This window comes from Podarcis melisellensis, assembly GCF_964234715.1.
Source record: "Podarcis melisellensis genome assembly, chromosome: 9".
NCBI lineage: Eukaryota > Metazoa > Chordata > Lepidosauria > Squamata > Lacertidae > Podarcis > Podarcis melisellensis.
In genome coordinates, this window is record NC_138541.1 from 25,260,194 (window position 1) to 25,279,986 (window position 19,793).

The window sequence follows — 19,793 nt, forward strand, 5'->3', positions numbered from 1 at the left end:
AATGCTACTCTAGACTGCACCAATTATTATTATTATTACAACAATACAATACAAATACATTTATTGGCATTACAAGTTAAGACATTTCAAATCTGCGGGATAAATTTAAAAGGGACAGGAGTGAGGCTGTTGAGGGTCACAAGGCACTCGATTGTTCTGCTTCACCCTGTCTATTCCCTATTGCTTAGTAAGGTTATGAACATAAGCTGTGCAATTCAGTGTGAGGAAAGGAATAGTGAACTTCAGGCATCTGTACACTGGGAATGAGGGAAATAAATGCCTAGTTTGTATTCTGTTGACACAGGAGATGGAATACTTGCAGCCAGAATCTTCTTCCTATTCCTGAGAAACTACAAGTACAGTAGTAAATGTGCAAGTAGTAACCTGAAAACCCATCCGCTGAGACTCACTAGAGCCATCTTGTGAGAATGACAGCAATTTTTCTACTTGGGTAGCTGAAGGCTCAATGAATCTCAAATAATAATTTGCGAGCAACTAAATGTTTCAACTAGTGCTGGTTTAAGAAATCTGTTGGTTGGCATCCATCTGCATCAAGAAACAACAGAGAACACCTTTGAGGGTGAAGTCAAACTGTTGGAAGGTTACAGCACCTGATGTGGTTGCTGTATGACATACGTAGATAGTCTCATTACATGATCTGTATTCAAGCGTTATCACCTAGGTTTTTCCTGGATTGAATTGCTACCTGGATGCTTCCCTTTTCTTATCGGACTTCCCTTTTCTTATCGGAATGAGACAATAAAATTCTTGCTAGCTTTCAGAATCCCAAGCCTTTGGGACATTTGCTTTAAATAGCAGCTGGACATATTTGTGTGATAAGGGTGCATTAAAAAAAAAAAAGCTCACCTGACTTGTATTATTAGTATATTATTACCTGCCCTTCACCCTAAGGTCCCATTAAAAAGCAACTTTAGGTAAAGGTAAAGAGACCCCTGACCATTAGGTCCAGTTGTGGCCGACTCTGGGGTTGCGGCGCTCATCTCGCTTTATTGGCCGAGGGAGCCGTTGTACAGCTATGTGGCCACCATGACTAAGCCGCTTCTGGCGAACCAGAGCAGCGCACGGAAACGCCATTTACCTTCCCGCCGGAGCGGTACCTATTTATCTACTTGAAATGTGACATGCTTTCAAACTGCTAGGTTGGCAGGAGCAATGGGAGCTCACCCCGTCGTGTGGATTCGAACTGCCGACCTTCTGATCAGCAAGCCCTAGGCTCTGTGGTTTAACCCACAGCACCACCCGCGTCCCTTAACATTAGAAACACTTTAAAACAACTCACAGGCCTGATCTTGACTATCCCCTTGCCTGCTTAGAAATATAATTTGCAGACTATGAGGAGGGAGCTAAACTCAGAAGAAGGGTGTTGTACTGCTAGCAATTCTCATTCATATCAGTGTAACATGTAGCTAATTAAATACTTAACAGGGCTCCCCTTCTAGAAATGGAGGGAACCTGGTATAATCACATGGAGCAGAATGTGTCATAATACAGTGGTTCCCAGCAGAATGTGTCATAATACAGTGGTTCCCAGGGGGTCCGTGTAACCTACCCAGGGGGCCCATGGCACATCCTTGTCATCTGTCTGGGACATCCAAAGAGAACAGTGTCTAAAAATGCACGAAACTGCAACCGGGCATACGTCTCGCACAAGACTGTAGCGCCCCAAAATGCACCGGGACATGTTGGAGGGTATGGTGGCAACATTCATGCAACAATAACAAAAACCACAGAGATGTCAACATTTTCAAAAGTAGGGGGTTCATTGCTTGGCTTTTGAAAAGCAGGGGGTCCATACAGTACTTAATTGGGAACCACTGCCATAATGCATTTCTTAACATTTCAGTGTCCCCCAGACTACTGCTTTTTTCTTTTCTTTTCTTTTTTGATAACACCCGTTTACCTTTTTAACAAGGCACCCTATCCTATCAAACAACTCCTAGGAAGCAAAGTGGGGGGAGAGGAGTGTGTGGTTTAGCAGGGCCAGGTGACAAAAAAGGGGGACTGCCCGTGGCAAGCAGGAGCTGTTGTATTATGTGTTTGATTGGGTGTGTCCTTATGGATATGTGTGTGTGTGTGTGTGTGTGTGTATGCACACACATACACACACACAATGTGTGTATGTGCATACATCCAGTGCTTTTTTTCTGGGGGGTGGGAGGAAACGCAAGGGCAACACATACCCCTAAACATTTTGTGAACCTTTGTACTTTTGTCCATTTACTGTATTTATTTTCCCCGATTTTAACTATAAAATGGTGATTTTCTTGAGTCAAAATGAGAGTGCCCCTAAACATTTTAAAGGTGTGGGAAGCACTGCATGTATCTATCTATATGTGCCGCTACATACCCAGGGCTAGATTCATGTATAAGCTAAACAAGCCATAGCTTAGGGCCCCAGTCTCTTGCGGCCCCCCCCCCAAATTTCCCTATTAATATACTTCTTCTTAACTGTATTTCAGTTCAACAATTACTTTGATAAAATACGTATTTAGTTATGTGCAAATGGCTTTAGCTACCTGTTAGGCCCATAAATTACCATATAGCATATATTCAACACAAAAAAAACAGCGACAATTTGTTGCTGACAAAGGACAGCTGGACATATAAAGGGCCCCATTACCTTCAGCAGCTTAGGGCCTCATCAAACCTAAATCCGGCCCTGTGCACACCGCATGCACTGTGCAAGGGCGAGCACACAAATATGAAGCGTGCATGTGCGTGGAAACGCGTTTCCAGCTCTGCCTCACGAGCAAAGGCAGCATAGACACGCACCGTTTCTGTCACACGCGCTCACCGACACTCGCTCTCTCACGCACAACACAACCACACCCACACCCCGCCCCTTTTCCTTCTAGCGCCGGCACAACCCTCGCCCCTTCCTCCTCCTCCTCCTCCTGCAAACCCCGTGACGCCTCTCGAGACCCGCCCTGCGAGGCGGCGGAGGCGGCCGCCGAGGCAACAGAAGAAGCGGCAGCGTGACAGACCGCCGCCGGCTCGCTAGTCGTGCCCGCCCAGCGCCCGTTGGCGGGAGCTGCCCTCTCCCCAGCCTGGAGGAAGGCGCTCCCGCACCCCGCGACGAAGGGGAGGGATGGGCTCGACCGAGGAGCTGCTGCTCCCGCCGCCCGAATACGCCTTCGAGAGGGACTGGGAGCCGGCGCCATCGTTGGCGTCTCCGGGCGGGAGGGCAGTCGCCCGGCACAGGCGGAGGAGGCAGCACCGGGAGCAGCAGCAGCAGCCGCCGCCGCCGCCTAGGGAAGAGGAGGAGGAGGGCGAGGAGGAACAACTGCAGGTGAGCGGCTGCATCTCCGGGAGGCCAGGTGCGGGTTGTAAAACGCCTCTTCCCCCTTTTTTGAACCTCGACCAGGCAGGATCCGCCCCACCAGTTGCCCGGGTGAACGGTTGGGGCCGTTGCCTTCCGGGGGCTTCTTGCAGAAGCATATGGTTTAGCCGATTGTCGTTTGCAGGATCGTGCAGAAACCACACACACACCTTTTGGGTCCGATGCAGCCCGTGGCTCTTCTCGGGTCCTGGGAGCCAAGCCTGGTGGTGGGACCGGGACGTGGTTTTGTAAGGGGTGGGGCGCCGCACCTGTGCAGCGCTGGCAAAAGCCGGACAGTGCACGCGCAAAACGCGCGCACGAGAAAAGGGGGAGCAGAGCGCCCCCTTCCTCCATCCTTGCACTGTCTATAATATCGTGCCTGTGGCGCTTGCGCTCTGAAAATAAAATTTAAAACGCGTGGCTGCTGTTGTAAAAGGAAGGAATCCATCGTAGGGTATCTTTGCGCGCACCCCCCCCCCATCGGATAAGTTTGGAGGATGGTGATCGTTAGGGGAAAAAGACACTGAACTTTCTGGAAGTGTGGGGGGGTGGAGTTCTGCTAACCCCCTTGCAAGTTTTCCTGATGATGTATTGGGAAACTACACTCCACAGCCATGTTTATGTGGTTATGCAAACTTTCCACATGAGTGTGATTCCCCCCCCATTACTTGGGGGGGGGGAGAGGATAAGAACCCTATATTAGTTTTCCCATGCCACATCCCCATACATTTAAAGCACATAGTTTCCCCCAAAGAATCTTGGGAACTGTAGTTTGTGGCTCACAGAGCTACAATTCCCAACATCCTTAACACATCACAGTTTCCAGGATTCTTTAGGAAAAGTCATGCACTTCAGATGTATGGTGTGACTGTGACTGTGAGGTAGGTTTTGTGGGTCTTTCAGGTTGCTTTCCCTGAACTAGCAAAGGTGTCTGAACCCATGCACACAAATCACTCTCCTATAAACACAATCTTTGTGACTATAGAGCACTAAATAGTTAAATCCTCCATATTTTCAAAGAATGTTTGGAGTTACAACAATCATTGAGTTTGCAAGAATGGAGTTAAGAAGAGGAGGAGGAGTTTGGGTTTGATATCTCGTTTTATCACTACCAGAAGGAGTCTCAAAGCAGCTAACAATTTCCTTTCCCTTCCTCCCCCACAACAAACACTCTGTGAGGTGAGTGAGGCTGAGAGACTTCAGAGAAGTGTGACTGGCCCAAGGTCACCCAGCAGCTGCACATGGAGGAGCGGGGACGCGAACCTGACTCACCAGATTACGAGTCCACCGCTCTTAACCACAACGGGGTGGCAGTTTAATCTGAATTTATTGAAATGGAATAGTAGGGTGTGGTCTGGTTTTTTTTGTCTCCTTTTATGCCTGCACAGGTGTACACATAGACATAGTAGTTGCAATAGCGCACCCAGTGCACTGCAATTTACCCAATCTGGAAATACCTGAAGGATCACATAGCAGTGGAATAATTATAGGCTAGTATGCTATCCTTTGTTTATGTTTAGAGACTCTAGTCACAGACGCACCTCTTAGCATCATTCAGATTTCTTGGAAGAAAGGCAATACAAGATTCCAGGGAAAGAGTCTACAATGATGTTTGTCGTGTTCAGAGGAATTGGGTTCATTGAGTGACTTAAACCCGCTTTGTGTGTTAAGCTTCTCCACATGTCTCTTGAAGCACACATCTGCAATATGTGTCCGAGTGTATGTGCATAGGATGAACTCCACATAATCAGGAGCCCTGATCAGATGAGTCCTTTCTTACATGTGTACATGACAGTAAGAGCTGTTCGACAGTGGAATTTGCTGCCAAGGAGTGTGGTGGAGTCTCCTTCTTTGGAGGTCTTTAAGCAGAGGCTTGACAACCATATGTCAGGAGTGCTCTGGTGGTGTTTCCTGCTTGGCAGGGGGTTGGACTCGATGGCCCTTGTGGTCTCTTCCAACTCTATGATTCTATGATTCTAGGTTGTAGTTATGGGCACATGTAGCAGATATTTCAACATGCTAATGGGTGTGGACAGAGTCTGCCACTTCCCTGTTTTCATTATATGTGCAGAGAAGAGCCCTAATGTATGAAGAGGGCTGTTCTTAAGGAGGAACGAGAGATTCAAATTACAGTTCTGGTCAAAGCAGTCGTTTGGAAACAAACTACTGTTTTGGAAACAAACTAAATTTAAAATTTGTTTCTAAATGCATGGGTATGTTGTAGCTGGCATAATCTTAAAGGCATTCTTCATCACTGTGTAAGCAAGAACAGGAGATGACTGTTTAAAAATGGTGGCTTTTTACAAAGTGTAATTTTATAAAGTACTTTTATAATCCTATTTTTATCATGCCTGTCAGCTTTCACTTTGTTAGCTTTTCTCTGTGTACCATTGTGTCCAAAGTATGAGCTCACAGTTCTTTCTAAACAGATAAAATGAGCATCTCTGGCTTGGAAGAACCTGTTCATTATAGAGACCTGCCAACATTCTACAAAGAGGTGTGCTCAATCACGAATTAACTGGAGTTTTGCAGGTTCACTGTGCCATGGTATTGGTCATAAAATTTCCTTTTCTGAAAAACTTTTTGCAGAATTAATCAGCCCCATTTTACTAGAGCCCTTAGCCTTTTTACCTAAATTTATGTACAGTATTTATTCTATCTGAAATATTTAGCGTATTTTATGCACCATAACACTCACTTTTTTCCTCCTAAAAAGTAAGGGGAAATGTCTGTGCGTGTTATGGAGGGAATGCCCACGGGTGGCATGCCTACGGATTTTCCTCCTCTAAAAACTATGTGCGTGTTATGGTCGGGTGCGTGTTATAGAGCGAAAAATACGGTACTTGCTACCTTTCTGCCTCCAAGGTGGCTGCCAATAAATGAAAATTAACAAAAGGCAGCAAACAATTAATGGCCATTGCATATGAATTGTAGCCCAATTCAGGCATCTGGTTCTTGTTCACATGTTGGAAATCCTATACACCTAGAAGGCTGACCACTTCAGACTGAACTGATCACACATCGGCCTGAGAACATGGCTGGCATGCGCATAAGTATCAAGGCTAGGGCTAGCCCCGTACATTCTCATTAGCCAGTGTAGCTAGTGTAAACTAATTTGTTATTTATTGTGACTTGATCTGGGAAAGTACCTAACATCAAGGCTGTTTCTGAAACACCATCTCCATTTCAAACCATATGAGAATTGAAGATGGTTCTTGCAGCTATGCAAAAGATATGGTGAACACATTTCTTCTCCCCATCTTGATTTGAAGCCAAGACCTTGGGGAGCCAATAAACTTTTTAAAAACTCTGAATAAATTCTGGCTTGGGAAATTTGTCCTTTATTGTCACTGTGAGAATCTTCTTCTAGGCTTTTTGGGGGCTTCCAAGATTTGAGCTGCTGGAGCTGGTCTATGAAGCAAGGCTATCTTGGTCCACATAGAAGGACACTACTTGTCAGTTTGCATGTGAGATGGCACAGCAGGTGCCTTGATAGTTGATATATGGAGGCATGTGGCATCAGCACATTTTTCCTAAAGTGTTTGAAGGGATGCCCCCTTACCATGCTGCAGGAAAAGAAGTATAGACTCTTGCAAATAATAATGAGAGTTGATATTTGATTGAAATATAGCTCTCGTGGCTCAGTATCACTCCAGGTCTCGCTTTGTTTAGATCTTTGTGCCAGGAACAAGAGTTCCCAAAATACACTAATGGAAAAGAGAACATGCAATGTCTCAGAGAGAACCTAGAGCCAAAGGGCTTCAAATTATTGTCAACCCAATGATGTGATGCAATATCCAGTTTTTAAGAAGCTTCTCAAGAGCTTGCAGTGTTGAAAAACATTAATCAAAAAACTTGGAAAATTGGTGGTTCAGAACATAAAACTAGTTCAGGAGCACCTCCTTCATGTCACAATTGATGTGGGATGTTTATGTAAATATTAAGGATGTTTGTTATAACTTTAGGTCTGAAAAGATCTTGCCATGCTGATCGAAAGGCTCTTCTGCTACCCTCAAGCTCTTCTGCTCCTAATGGGTTATATTCAGTGAAAATGCAAAGGTTCCTGAGACTTGCTTTTTGTAAAAGGTAAAGGGACCCCTGACCATTAGGTCCAGTCACAGACGACTCTGGGGTTACAACACTCATCTCGCTTTATTGGCCGAGGGAGCCGGGTCATGTGGCCAGCATGATTTACTTGCACTTCGTGCTTTCGAACTGCTAGGTTGGCAGGAGCAGGGACCGAGCAACAGGAGCTCACCCCGTCACAGGGATTCGAACCGCCGATCTTCTGATCAGCAAGCCCTAGGCTCTGTGGTTTAGACCACAGCGCCGCCCACTTTTTGTACTCTGCAACTAAATGTTGGAAAGTAGCTTCTTTACGAAAAGAAGTTGTCTACTGTTGGCTAACTTTTGCAATACTTGCAACCAAGGCCTCATCTGTGGAATCAACCGTGACATTTTCTGCTGTTCAGGAACCAGCTGTTGACAGTTAACATGCTTTCCTTTTTGTTCTCTCTTCCTGTCTTAGTGGGATGGTGGGACCTGCATTGTGTTCTAAAAGGGGAAACAAAACTTCTCTGTGTTTGCAGTTTTCTAGCAACTGAGAATAGGGTTATATTTTCAGGAGTGCTAAATACCTAATGAAATACTCATAATCATCTTCAGAGTCTCAAGTGTTAGAGAAAGACTTGTAGTGATATAAATTAAAATTGTGATAACATTTCAAGAACAGCACAATTGTCCATGGAAGTAGAGATAGGGAATTAGCACCAACCTTGTGAGAATGCAACTGAAATTTCACAGATGCTTTCCACTAATAATTGTTAATTTAGGCATAACAAAAAATATAGTATCTGCGAGTCCATTTGGGATTAGCCTAAATTTAATGGACAAAATTGTGGCCCACAGGTGAGTTTTAAGTTAAGAGGTCATTCTTATAAGATCTGCTTGTTCTTTGGATACTTTCACTATAGAGCACTCTATCCCCTGGTCATGAAACCAAGTCTTTCACATACTTTTATATATCACTTGTAGGCTTTAGTGATATAGTTAGGTTCCTGTTTGTGGGCTTCCCATAGGCATGTAGTTGGACTCTGTGAGAAGATGTTGGATGAAATGGATCTTTGGGCAGATCCAGCAGGGCTCTTCCTGTATTCTTAAATAGTTATACAGTATGTTGACTTCAGTGTGTAAGGGAAGGGTGGATCTTCAGAACATTGTTCATGAGAGCCTACTGAGAATTTGCTGGGATTTTGTGTAGTGGGCGGCCTTTCCTCATCACAACATCTGGTGACCACTTGCATTTCAGCATCCGACTCAGCTTCCTACTGAAGATTTTCCCCACACTCAGCAGAAACTAGGAAAACACCTGCAATTCCACTGGCAGCTTTGCAAGGGCAAGGCAACCACAGCTTCTTTTACATCTGTGTTTTGAGCTACTTTAGGGCAAAAAAAAAAAGTGGGAAGAGAATAAAGGGTGGTTAAAAATAATGAGGACATAAGAAGCAGCCTTAGTATAAAAACATTAATCCATCTAGCTCAGTATTGTCTACACACTCCCTGATAATGGCTCTGCAGGGTTTCAGACAAGGGAAATTCTCAGTCCTTCCTGGAGAATGAATCTGGGATCTTGGGCATGCCAAGCAAGTGGTCTACCTCTGAGCTACAGCCCTTCCTCCAAATGAAAGCTTAATATCCAAATCTCTGAATTGAATTTTGTTAATGTGTGAAGAAGCCTGCCATAAGAGTTTCATAAGCTTACTCTTCAAATGCTTTAAAATCTGACAAAGAGAGCGCCATTTATATAAAGTGGGTTCCACAAAGTGCCTTGTACCACTGGAATGCACATTTCTGCTGATTCTCCTTCAGCTGCAGCCCTCCACACCACATCCGTGACCCTAAGGAGTGGTTTTTTTGGGGGGGGGAGTATAAAGGAATACAGCCAGAAGGAGGAGAACACAGGAAAGCTCCATTGCGTGAATGGAACTCTGTAAGTCTTTGGATCTGTGCCATAGTTACTCAGCTCTTTCCAAGCATATTAACTATATATATTCAAGTAAGGATTTTTAGATTATATTCCTAGCTGTTCCTCTCTTTTTCCTTTTCTTAAAAAAACAACAACTAGAAATCTTGTTATCTTCCTTAGCGGAAGTGTATGCTTATAAGCTTATTATTATAGTTTTCTCAATGAGGAATGAATCATATGAATTACAGTTTATGGTTGATATTCATAGTAAATACTGCAAGCCCAGAGTTTTGCACATTTCGGTTGATGAGGGAAGCAGAAAAGGGTACCATTTTCATACCTGTTGTTTGCTTAATAAATGTTTTGTATTGTTTATATTGCTTTTTATTGTGCACTTCCATAGGTTTAGCAAACTGTAAAGCAAAATAAATGAAACTTGCTTGTGTTCCAAAATATTTATTATGTGATTTTTTTAAAATTACAACTTCACAGACTGAGTGTTTGTTCTTCCCATACTATTTCAGCTTTGGGTCATTCATTTAGCTCTTTAAAAATTGTGGATATCGGCAATAAATGTACTTAGTAGTACCCCTAAGGGTAAAGGTACCCCTGACCGTTAGGTCCATTTGTGAACGACTCTGGGATTGTGGCATTCATCTCGCTCTATAGGCCGAGGAGCTGGCGTTTGTTCACAGACAGCTTCTGGGTCATGTGGCCAGCATGACTAAGCTGCTTCTGGCGAACCAGAGCAGCGCACGGAAACGCCGTTTACCTTACCGCCAGAGCGATACCTATTTATCTACTTGCACTTTGATGTGCTTTCAAACTGCTAGGTTGGCAGGAGCAGGGACCGAACAACAGGAGCTCGCTCCATCATGGGGATTCGAACCGCCGACCTTCTGATCAGCAAGCCCTAGGCTCTGTGGTTTAGACCACAGCGCCACCCACATCCCAGTAGTACCCCTACTAAGCATTTATCTCTTGATTGTACAGCTGCTAGGTTGCTACTTAATCTATGATGATGTTTTGGTTTCTTACACACTAATGACACAGCATGAATATAGTGCTGGGGTTTTTTTATTATCGGGGGAAGGGATAAGTCCAAATCTATTGGTCAGTGTTTGTACAGTTGACACTGGCATGGAAGAATGGTTGGTATAAGCAGTATTATTCAGGACAGTCCTGTCTCAACTCATGGCCATTCCGAATGTGGCAATTTGTTCTTGACATGGACTGTAGCACAGACGCGGGATGGATGTTGAGTACAAATAGTACAGATTGCATAGGTTTCATGAGTGCTAAATTGTGTTAGACCTAAATTGTGTTAGACCTGTTCAAGCCACATTGCTTTCTCTCTAATATCAATTAATGTGAGCTGATGCAGCTTACAAGAGTATATGTTCCTGTTTCCTACAAAGTGTTTGGCACCATGGTTTTATCTTAGGAAACCACTTCCCAACGTTCTGGCTGGATTGGTATTTGCTCAGCTAGTATTTAAGTGCTCAGTTGCCATAACCAAATTCTTGAGCCCAGCTTGGGGAAGCCGGGGTGGGGGGGGGGAGCTATGACTGACATCATATGGCAATAAAAAAAATCATATAACAGCTGAATAGGTTTTTGCATAGTGGTTGCTTTGCTTTTCATTGTTCATTTATTCCTTATCTCAGTTCAGCACTACCAGCTTAATCCTGTGCCTGCTCATGTTTTTCCTTCCCAAAAGAAATAAAATAAGCCATTCACTACCAGTTAAATGTCATTCCTGACTGTTCAAGCTTTGCTATCTTATTTTATTTTTATCTGAACATAAATATAAATCCATTGCTGTAACATTGTTCCTGGTATGTTACATTTTAAAATTTAAGAAACCAGTAAAACCTTTTGCTAACCCTCATTCATATTGCAAAATTAAAATTTAAGTTTTATTTCTTTCCCCAGAAAAATATACATTCTATATTTTGTGAAACACTACCAATTTTTTAGTGGAAACAGTAGTGGAAGAAAGTAGTGAGTTATCCCTTCTGAAAATATTTATGATGTGGTATAGGAAGATCCTGTACGAACACTTTTGGCTTCTATTCTACAGCAGTTGCGCTATCACACATGTGACTGCATACATTCTAAAACTCTCTTGTGTACAATTATAATTTATTGCATTTCCTCTCATTGGCATATATTATTTCCTTCCTTTCTCCTCATTTAGCCTCACAACAACCCTGTGTTATTATGCTGTGAGATCAGAAGTTAGGCTGCAAGCTTCTTGGTGAAGTGGGGTTTGGTACAGTACTTGTGTCTTTGACATCTAGTATACTAACCAGAGGGCAGCAAATGGGTAGCAGGTGACATGGAATTATGACTCCCATCGTCCCTCACCATTTACCATGCTAATGGAAGCTGGGAGTCCCAACAATGTCTGAAGAACATTGGCTCTGCCTAGTGCTACAACACCCTATTCTCACAGCAATAATCACTGCTTAATCCTCTTCCCAGTTACTGGCATCTGTCTGTCTCAGCAGACAACGGAAGTGCGTGCCTGAAGGGGTGAAGCCAAGTGGTTGAAGAGCTACAGCACCTGCTGTGGCTGTAGAGTTTGATATGGGAGAGAAATGTTTTCTTGCAGTTGGGGCAGATGAAGGGTTCAGGTTTTGCTGCTACAGGTGCAGAATGGCATTTCTCTCTGTGCTCCTCTCAGTGGTCATTTCGGTGGTTGGTGCTGTGGATATACAACTTGAGTGCCTTGTCTCCAGGCACTGCAGTCGTCTGCAAGGTATTCCCATATGGCAGGGTTAATGTTACCAGACTCCATGTCATGTTGGCCGACATCTTTGTAACACAGAGTTAAACTGCCAACAGGCCTAGGGCCTGAAGCCAGCTTCCCATAAAACACATCCTTGGGGGTCCTGGTATTTTAAATTCTGTGTGCATGACCAAGGCAGCATAGACATCACAGAGACAGAAGTGTGAACATGCTGGGAATGTGGCCTTGAGAGAGAGCGCATGCTTGTTCAAGACTCTGTCATGCCAAGTGCACAACTCGCTTCCACAACTCGCTTCCATAAAGCAGCATACTCAACACAAATCCTGATAGACCTTCAACTTGGTATTTGGTCATTCTCCCAAACGCTCTCGGAAAGGCAAGTCATTGCTGTAGTTGCCTTGCCAATACACCTGTCCAGCTCAGCATCGATGGAAAGGTTGCTGGTTATGGTGGATCCCAGGTAAACAAAATCGTCTACCGCCCTAACCATGTGTTGCGTGGAGTGCTGAAGCCTTGGGCAAAATGGTTGATGAGTCTCTGTAGAGCTTCCTTGGAGTGCACTCTTAAGGCTGTGTCATCTGAAAACAACGTATCTCAGATTAAGAACCCACCACACTTTTGTCTTGGTGTGAAGATGTGCCAGGTTGTACAGATCCCCACCCCTCCTTGAATGGAAGTACATAGCGTCTTCAGTCAAGCTGAAGGCATAGGGAGAGCAAAGAGAATTGGAGTGAGAACACAGCCCTATTTTACACCGTTCTTTACAGGGAAGTGTCCATGGATGAACAGTCATATTGGAGGGTGCCATGTATGTTCTTGCGGAAGGCACAACCATATTGTGGGCATCCTATCTTAGGTGAGCATCCTATCTTGTTGAAGAGTCCTTTTCGGCTGACAAGGTCAAAAGCCTTTGTCAGGTCTATGAAGGCAATGTACAAGGGGCTTCTCTGCTCTCAGCATTTCTCCTGCAGCTGGCGAGTGAGGAAATAATGTCGACCAGTGACCTCTGAGCTCTAAAGCCACATTGTGACTCAGGATAGATCCTATCAGTGAGTGTAATTTGTTCAGAATTACACAGACAAAGGCTTTCCCAACAGTAGCTAGCAGGGAGATTCCACAATAGTTATAAGCATGGCAGTAACCTTCCCACAATACATGTGCTTAAGTTTCTTCACTGTTTCTTGTATGTTATATTGATTATAACAGGCTGATCTTTCAAACCTTGTATCGCAAAAATGACAGTGCAGATACAGAGGAATGTTCAAACCTTCCGCCTTTATTACTGCAGAAGTTGGGAAGGGGTAGAAATTACTAAACTCAAAATTGAGTGCAAATTGCTGATTGGTTTGGGGGATGTGTGCGTTTTTGTTTTGTTTTTGTCTGAAGAAACCACTTGAATATAAAAAAGAGTAATACTTGCAGCTTTTCATTTTTAACTGTCCATCTACTTTAAGGAGATACACAGTAATTTTGCAAAATGTATTTAATATGTGTTAGTGAAAATATTGAACCACATAAAACTAGTTGATGTTTATGAAACGGGAGACTTTTGTGCACAACCATGGACACAAACATACTCTGCTAGATGATTCTGTATGTAAATTTATAAACATCCACTGGTGGCATAAACCAAAACTTATTAGTGTTTAAACAAAATTTCTAAATACTATCTGAACCAACAAGTACAAAAGTCTATACTTACAGTCCATATGTTACATTCCTTCTTGGCTTAAGCTACAATATTTAATTTCTTCAGGAAATTCTCCCTCAAGATTTTGGTGTATTTACATACATTCACTGGTGATATAAACCAGAACCTGAAGAAGCCCGAGACTCTTCATGGGCCAAACAGATGATTCTGTATGGCATGGGTCACCAACATAGTGTTTGTGGGCTGACATGTGCCCACAGAGGCATTCCTGGTGCCCATAGGGTCTCTTCCCCTGCTGAAATTAGGGCTTGAACAAAGCCTTATTTAGCTATTCAAAGGCTCTTTCCCCCCCAACTCTAATTCTATGTGGGAAATTGCAAAGGGGTTTCAGCTGGGAGGAAAGTTGCGGCATGTGTGTGGTGCCCACAACAGTTCCTCTATTTCACAAATGTACCCGTGAACCCAAAAAGGTTGGCAAACAATAGTGTACAGCATCAAAGGGGATCGGGGCTAAAATATGCCTCAAGGTGAACGATGTATGAATATTGCTCTTTATCTGGAAATAGCTTTTAGCATTTTATTATAATGAGTAAGGCAGCACTTTAACCCTTATGAATTCTACTAAACTAGAATTTTAATTTCTAATGGCACATACTTCCTGCACTTATTCATGTGTAATGTAATGTAAGTCTCATGGAGCTTAAAGGGGGGTACTCCATAGTAAGGGTACTTAGGATTACACTGCTTGTTATTGGTTGTTTTTTTTTGGCCTGTTATGCTACTCACTAGGGAAAAAATGCAAGCTGTATTATTCTTGCTGTTAGATATCTAATTAAAGCATCAGTGTAGGAATTGTTTTGGCTATAGAACTAGACTTAAGACAAAACCTCTTCTCCAGAATTTTTTTTTATGATGGCTATTTAATCACGCTAATTACAGTTTACAAGGCAAGCCTTGTGTTGCTAACAGTATTGACTTGTTGAGTAAAATATTTATGAGTAGCTTCTTGCTGAGCTTTGCTCGTCTTTAATGGAAGCATTAGCAGTGCCGTGCATTGTGTACTTCATCATCTTAAAAGGTTGCTTTACATTACCCATCTCCATCAAAAGCCTGTCCACAGAAGCTTTGTGCAATATCTTTTTTATAAAGATGATAAGGAATTCAATACTTGGCTCTCCCGCTGTTGTTCAGTAGTACACTCCTGTTATTAAGGGGGAGAGGTGACAAGATGGAGCAGTGAATGAGAAAAAATGATCTCTCCCCCATTCTCTCTTCTCATGGACCACGAGGCACAATTGCAGACACAGGAATCTTGCCTTATACTGAGTCAATACCAGTATTACCTACACTGGCTGGCAGCAGTTCTCCAGGGTTTCAGCCAGGGGCTCTTCCTAGTCCCCCCGGAAATACCAAAGATTGAGTTTAGGACCTTCTTCATTCAAAGCAGATGGTCTACCCCTGAGCTCTGGTCCTTTGGGGTCAGAAAGGTAGTGTGATGGAAAAAATTACCAGTTTCTAGAATTAAAAAGGTGCAAGTAGCAGGGTGTTGGGGAAAAGGGAAACCTTCTGAGTATATTTACGCAAAGCCCTTTATGAAGATTTCAAGTAATGACAGATTTGGGAAAGGGGCGTTTCTAGGACAGCACCTTATACATTATAGGCATTAATAAAATACATTGCTTTTGGGTGACAAAAGCCAATATTGCAAAACAAAAAATTTTTTTTCCTTCCAGTAGCACCTTAAACTGGAAGGAAATTTTTTTTTTTTGTTTTGACTATGGCAGACCAACACGGCTACCTATCTGTAACTGCCAATATTGCAAGTTATTGTTAGTTGTGGTAGGGGCCACTATAAAACATTACAGTGCAGAAAGATGAAAAACACCAACATTTCTGCACAGGAGGGTGTGTGTGTGTGTTTTTAATGGCAGCAGTAATATGCTACAAATTTATTTATCCAGTTTTTAATAATCCAATGGTTTGTTTGTTTTTTCCCTTACTGCAGGTCCGAGAAGAAGACAGAGACTACAGTATTGAACCTATTACAGATGACTACAAAAAGATGGGAACTCTCTTTGGAGAGCTCAACAAAAGCCTCATTAGTATTGGCTTCACAAGGATGTATTTTGGAGAACGGATTGTGGAACCTGTAATAGTCATATTCTTCTGGGTTATGCTCTGGTTCCTTGGTTTACAAGCTCTTGGACTTGTTGCAGTCCTATGCCTTGTCATTATTTATGTTCAGCAGTAAAGTGCTATAGATGGTGGTTGAACACTATGTAATCTCTTGGTGGATTTACATATTAAACCAAGGAAGAATAGTATATTAATAGCTGGTGTGCTGAACATTATATTGCCACTAAAGTTATGCACTCTTTCTTTTTGAACTGTTCTTATCTTTGCAATTTAAAAAAAGCAAAAAATTCTAAATGTGTTATGAATTGATGGGTTAAAGAAGACCTTAATACAGGACAGTGGAAGCTAATAAATAGAAGATACTGAATCATTTTAGTTCCTGTGGGTTCCAGTCCTGGAAGGTCTTTTTGGTATGAAAAGAAACTTGCCCAAAAATTAGGTTAGCAGTGGTTTTATATTTGTTCTATGACAACTTTCCAACAGTCCTTTTTGTATTGCAAACTCAACTTTTTAAAATGCTGGTTTGTATGAGCTTTTATGCTTCATTATTTTATATCATCCTGTAAATCTCTCTGCAAACTTCTTTAGCCTTGTGTGTATACATATTCAGTCTTAAGCAAGTATGCTTCTGTACAACTGGTGCCATTTAATGCTTTATATGTATATAAGAAAAATTAAGAGAGGAATTCAGTGTCATACTCTTCTGATCGTTCTGTCAGTGCAAGCGTTTTCTGCTTGCCAGACAGAACAATTCCCCCTCTCCTCTCCCTGCCTGTTTCTCCCAATCCTCCAGAGCAAATTTGAAGAAGGTGCAAGGTTTCCATGGGGCAGGGAGAGGGGAGCCCTTGCACTGGCTTCCCCTAGCGTGCCAGGATAGTCGAATCCAGCCCAATGTATTTACTAGATAAGAGACTAATACTCTTGCAGCTTTTCGTCCATGTTATGTTCTCATTGTGACAAAATATTCCTCTCTTTTTGTAATGGCTTTCTAACATCCTGCATCCTGTATCTGAAACTTTTCTATGCACAAGCACAGTAGACTTTGATGCAAGACTAGCCACACTAAAGATGTTGGCTACAATCTTTCATGTGTTCCTTTCTAGTGATAGGGGCATTGTTCATTTTGAGGGGATTCCAAAAACAAATTTCCTAGGTTTGGATGTATAAAACCCATCCTGAATTAGGCCAGATTCCTTCAGAGTCTGAACTTGATTTGTAATGATGCCAACTGTTCTTTTTGCCATTCTGTACCAAATGTACTCAGGAGTGTAAGGGCTCAGTACAAAGCCATCATTAGGCCCTAGTATATTGTTGAAAGTATTGTGGTTCTTATGAGGTTGATTTGCAAAGTGAAAGATTCTTTGAATGAGAAACTAGGCAAATGCTAGAGAAAACCATATTGAATGACAGCCATATAAGCATATTGCTTGCGCAATCTGTTGTAGCCAGTGTCCCTTTTTTACAAAGAGTCCTTACATTCACTGAAAGGCCTTTGATCAATGGAGGCAGAGCCGGCCTGCCCATTAGATGAGGTGAAGCACCCGCTTCAGGTGGCAGATGTTCAAGAGACGGCGCTCGGCCCATCCCACCGCTTCCACCACTTGAGAGGGAGGCCCATGGGCAAAGAAGCCAAACGGCAACACTTTGAGGAGTGCCTGGGCTCTCACTGAGTTCAGCAAGAGCCAGGGCATTCTTGGGCCACGTTGCAAATCAGCTTAATTGGTAATGCTTTGACGAGCAGCACCCTAGCTCCCACCGAGCTCAATGAGAGCCAGAGTGCAGTGGTGGCAGAAATGGGGAAGTGTTGGGGGGGAAAGAAGGTGGCAATTCCTGTTTTGCCTCAGATGGTAAAACAGGATGGGCTGCCCCAAAGTGGAGACCTCCAGTGGAAGGGAAGGACATTCGCTGATACCCCCTTTTCTGTGGAGCTCTAACACTCCCTTTAATGTTGTTCTGGATAGTCTCCCAACCTTCTCAAGCTATTTTTTGTGGGTGCAGAGAGGAAGAAGGAATCATTGATAACTTCATGCACCTACCCCATTGGTGGTTGCCCCTGCTGAATCAAAAGCTCTTTTGCAAACAAAAGTTTATTATTGGATACAATCAAACAGAATTATTTCTGCAGCTTTCATTCTGTTCATACTCTGTGGTCCTAATGGTCACATAAATGTTTTTTTTCTTGCAACATAGGTGTTACAACTATTCAGAAAATGTTTGTTGAATTTGGATGCAATTTATTATATGCTCAACATAGTAGCATATTTTTTTCACTTTTAAATGAATTTCTGAACTCCTTTTCATTTGCCAAATATGTTAAGTGTCCATCATATTAAAATAGCTGAACCAACCTTTTTCTCCTGTACAGTTTGCTTCATGCAAACATTTAAAATGGAGAAGCATTTGACCTTGCTACCTTTTGTTGCTGTTGCCTTGTAGCAACTATAAGCGATCTCTTGTGAGTACTATGGCTCTATGTACAGCTGAATCTCCTTCACTTGCAGTATATTTCCTATTCGTTTCATGAGAGGAAGACAAATCTGTACAAAGTGATTGCATCCATTGAAATGAATGAGGAAGACCCATGCATACAGGACCTCCATGTGAGCCAGCGCAGCCCGACTTGGGCTTGGGATCAAGGTTTGCATGATTGGGGCACATGTTTATAGCTACATATTATCAGAAGAAAAATATACAATTAGAATTTAAAGAATGAATTGGCAGAAATGTTTGAAAGATGAGGAATAGTCTCACAGGTTTTGTTTATAAAATGTATTACTCTTGTCTGTTGGCTACAGAGTTCAGTGCTATTCTGGTGCAAGCACTATTGAAACAATTTAAAGGTGTGTAGCAAGGAAGACAGTGTTAGGTTGCCATATAAATGTTCATTGTGAAGAACAGTAACCCAACTCTTTACTTTGTATATATGTATATTTATTTATGTGAAGATATTTAAGGTAAATTACCACTTGGGCTATTGGTATTAAAATTGTTTGGGGAGCATAGTATATAAATCCATGTGTGGGGATACTTCCACCTTAATTGATTTAATGACTCAGAGTTGTATGTGTGTGTGTATGTGTATATATATGTTGTTTGAATTATCCAGCTGTACAAGAAACTTGGCAGGATCCAAAGGACCATGCATGATGTTTCATTTACAGACACCTCTTCTTGCTCCAACTCTTTTGCGCCAAAATACCATATCCAAGGGTTGGTTAAACCCTTCAGAGCTGCACATAACACGATGCAGGGGAATGTACTCAGGCATAGAAACTGAAGGCCTCCCATCCATGTGTGGAAAAGCTTTATGGTCAAGCACAGGGGCTTTGGGAACACGAGACTATTAATAGACTGTTGGACTCTCACTTGCACTGAAAAGCTGCCACACACAAACTGACAAGGTTAAATTATTTACTTAGATACGTTTCTATAAAAGTGTACTTTGAGAACACTTCGTTACGTTTTCTAATAAAATGCTTTCTCATTACTCATTGTCCCTGCCTGATCATTTTTCATGAGGAATACATGGGAACATCAAAAAAGCGCAGCTGTATTCTGTTGAGCTTGTGGTTCAGTGGGACCTGCAACAAACCAAGAAATCATTGTAAAACACTAAACACAGCTGCATCTATGAAGAGCAAAAAAATCACTTTAGTAACTGGTGGTTTAGGATATAAGAGAAACCAGCATGTTGGTAATGTGCTGTTATTTGCAGATGACCTCCACTGCAATACTAGATTTAAGCATGGATTCAAGGGGCCAGTGGAGAGTTTCTGTTTGGTGGGACCTTCTAAGCATTTCTCACTGAAAACTAGTCGCCTATGCCCAGTCAGTTGCTCCCCAAACACAAGGGAATTTGGGAAGCAATTTAATACTAGAAGTAGAAGTAGTTTGGGCAGCAAGCATGGAAGGGAACTCGGAAGCCTGCCCATTTGAAGCTTTCAGA

The 19,793-nt window shown here is 42.6% G+C and overlaps 1 protein-coding gene across 1 annotated transcript; it reads left to right on the forward strand.

Moving 5' to 3' along the window:
* Window positions 1-2,886: 2,886 nt before the first annotated feature.
* On the forward strand, window positions 2,887-19,334 carry FAM241A (family with sequence similarity 241 member A). The gene is made up of 2 exons (XM_081925490.1): window positions 2,887-3,310; window positions 15,717-19,334. Exons 1-2 carry the CDS (start codon window positions 3,110-3,112, stop codon window positions 15,960-15,962), a joined length of 447 nt encoding a protein of 148 aa, XP_081781616.1. The 5' UTR covers window positions 2,887-3,109; the 3' UTR covers window positions 15,963-19,334.
* Window positions 19,335-19,793: the final 459 nt, after the last annotated feature.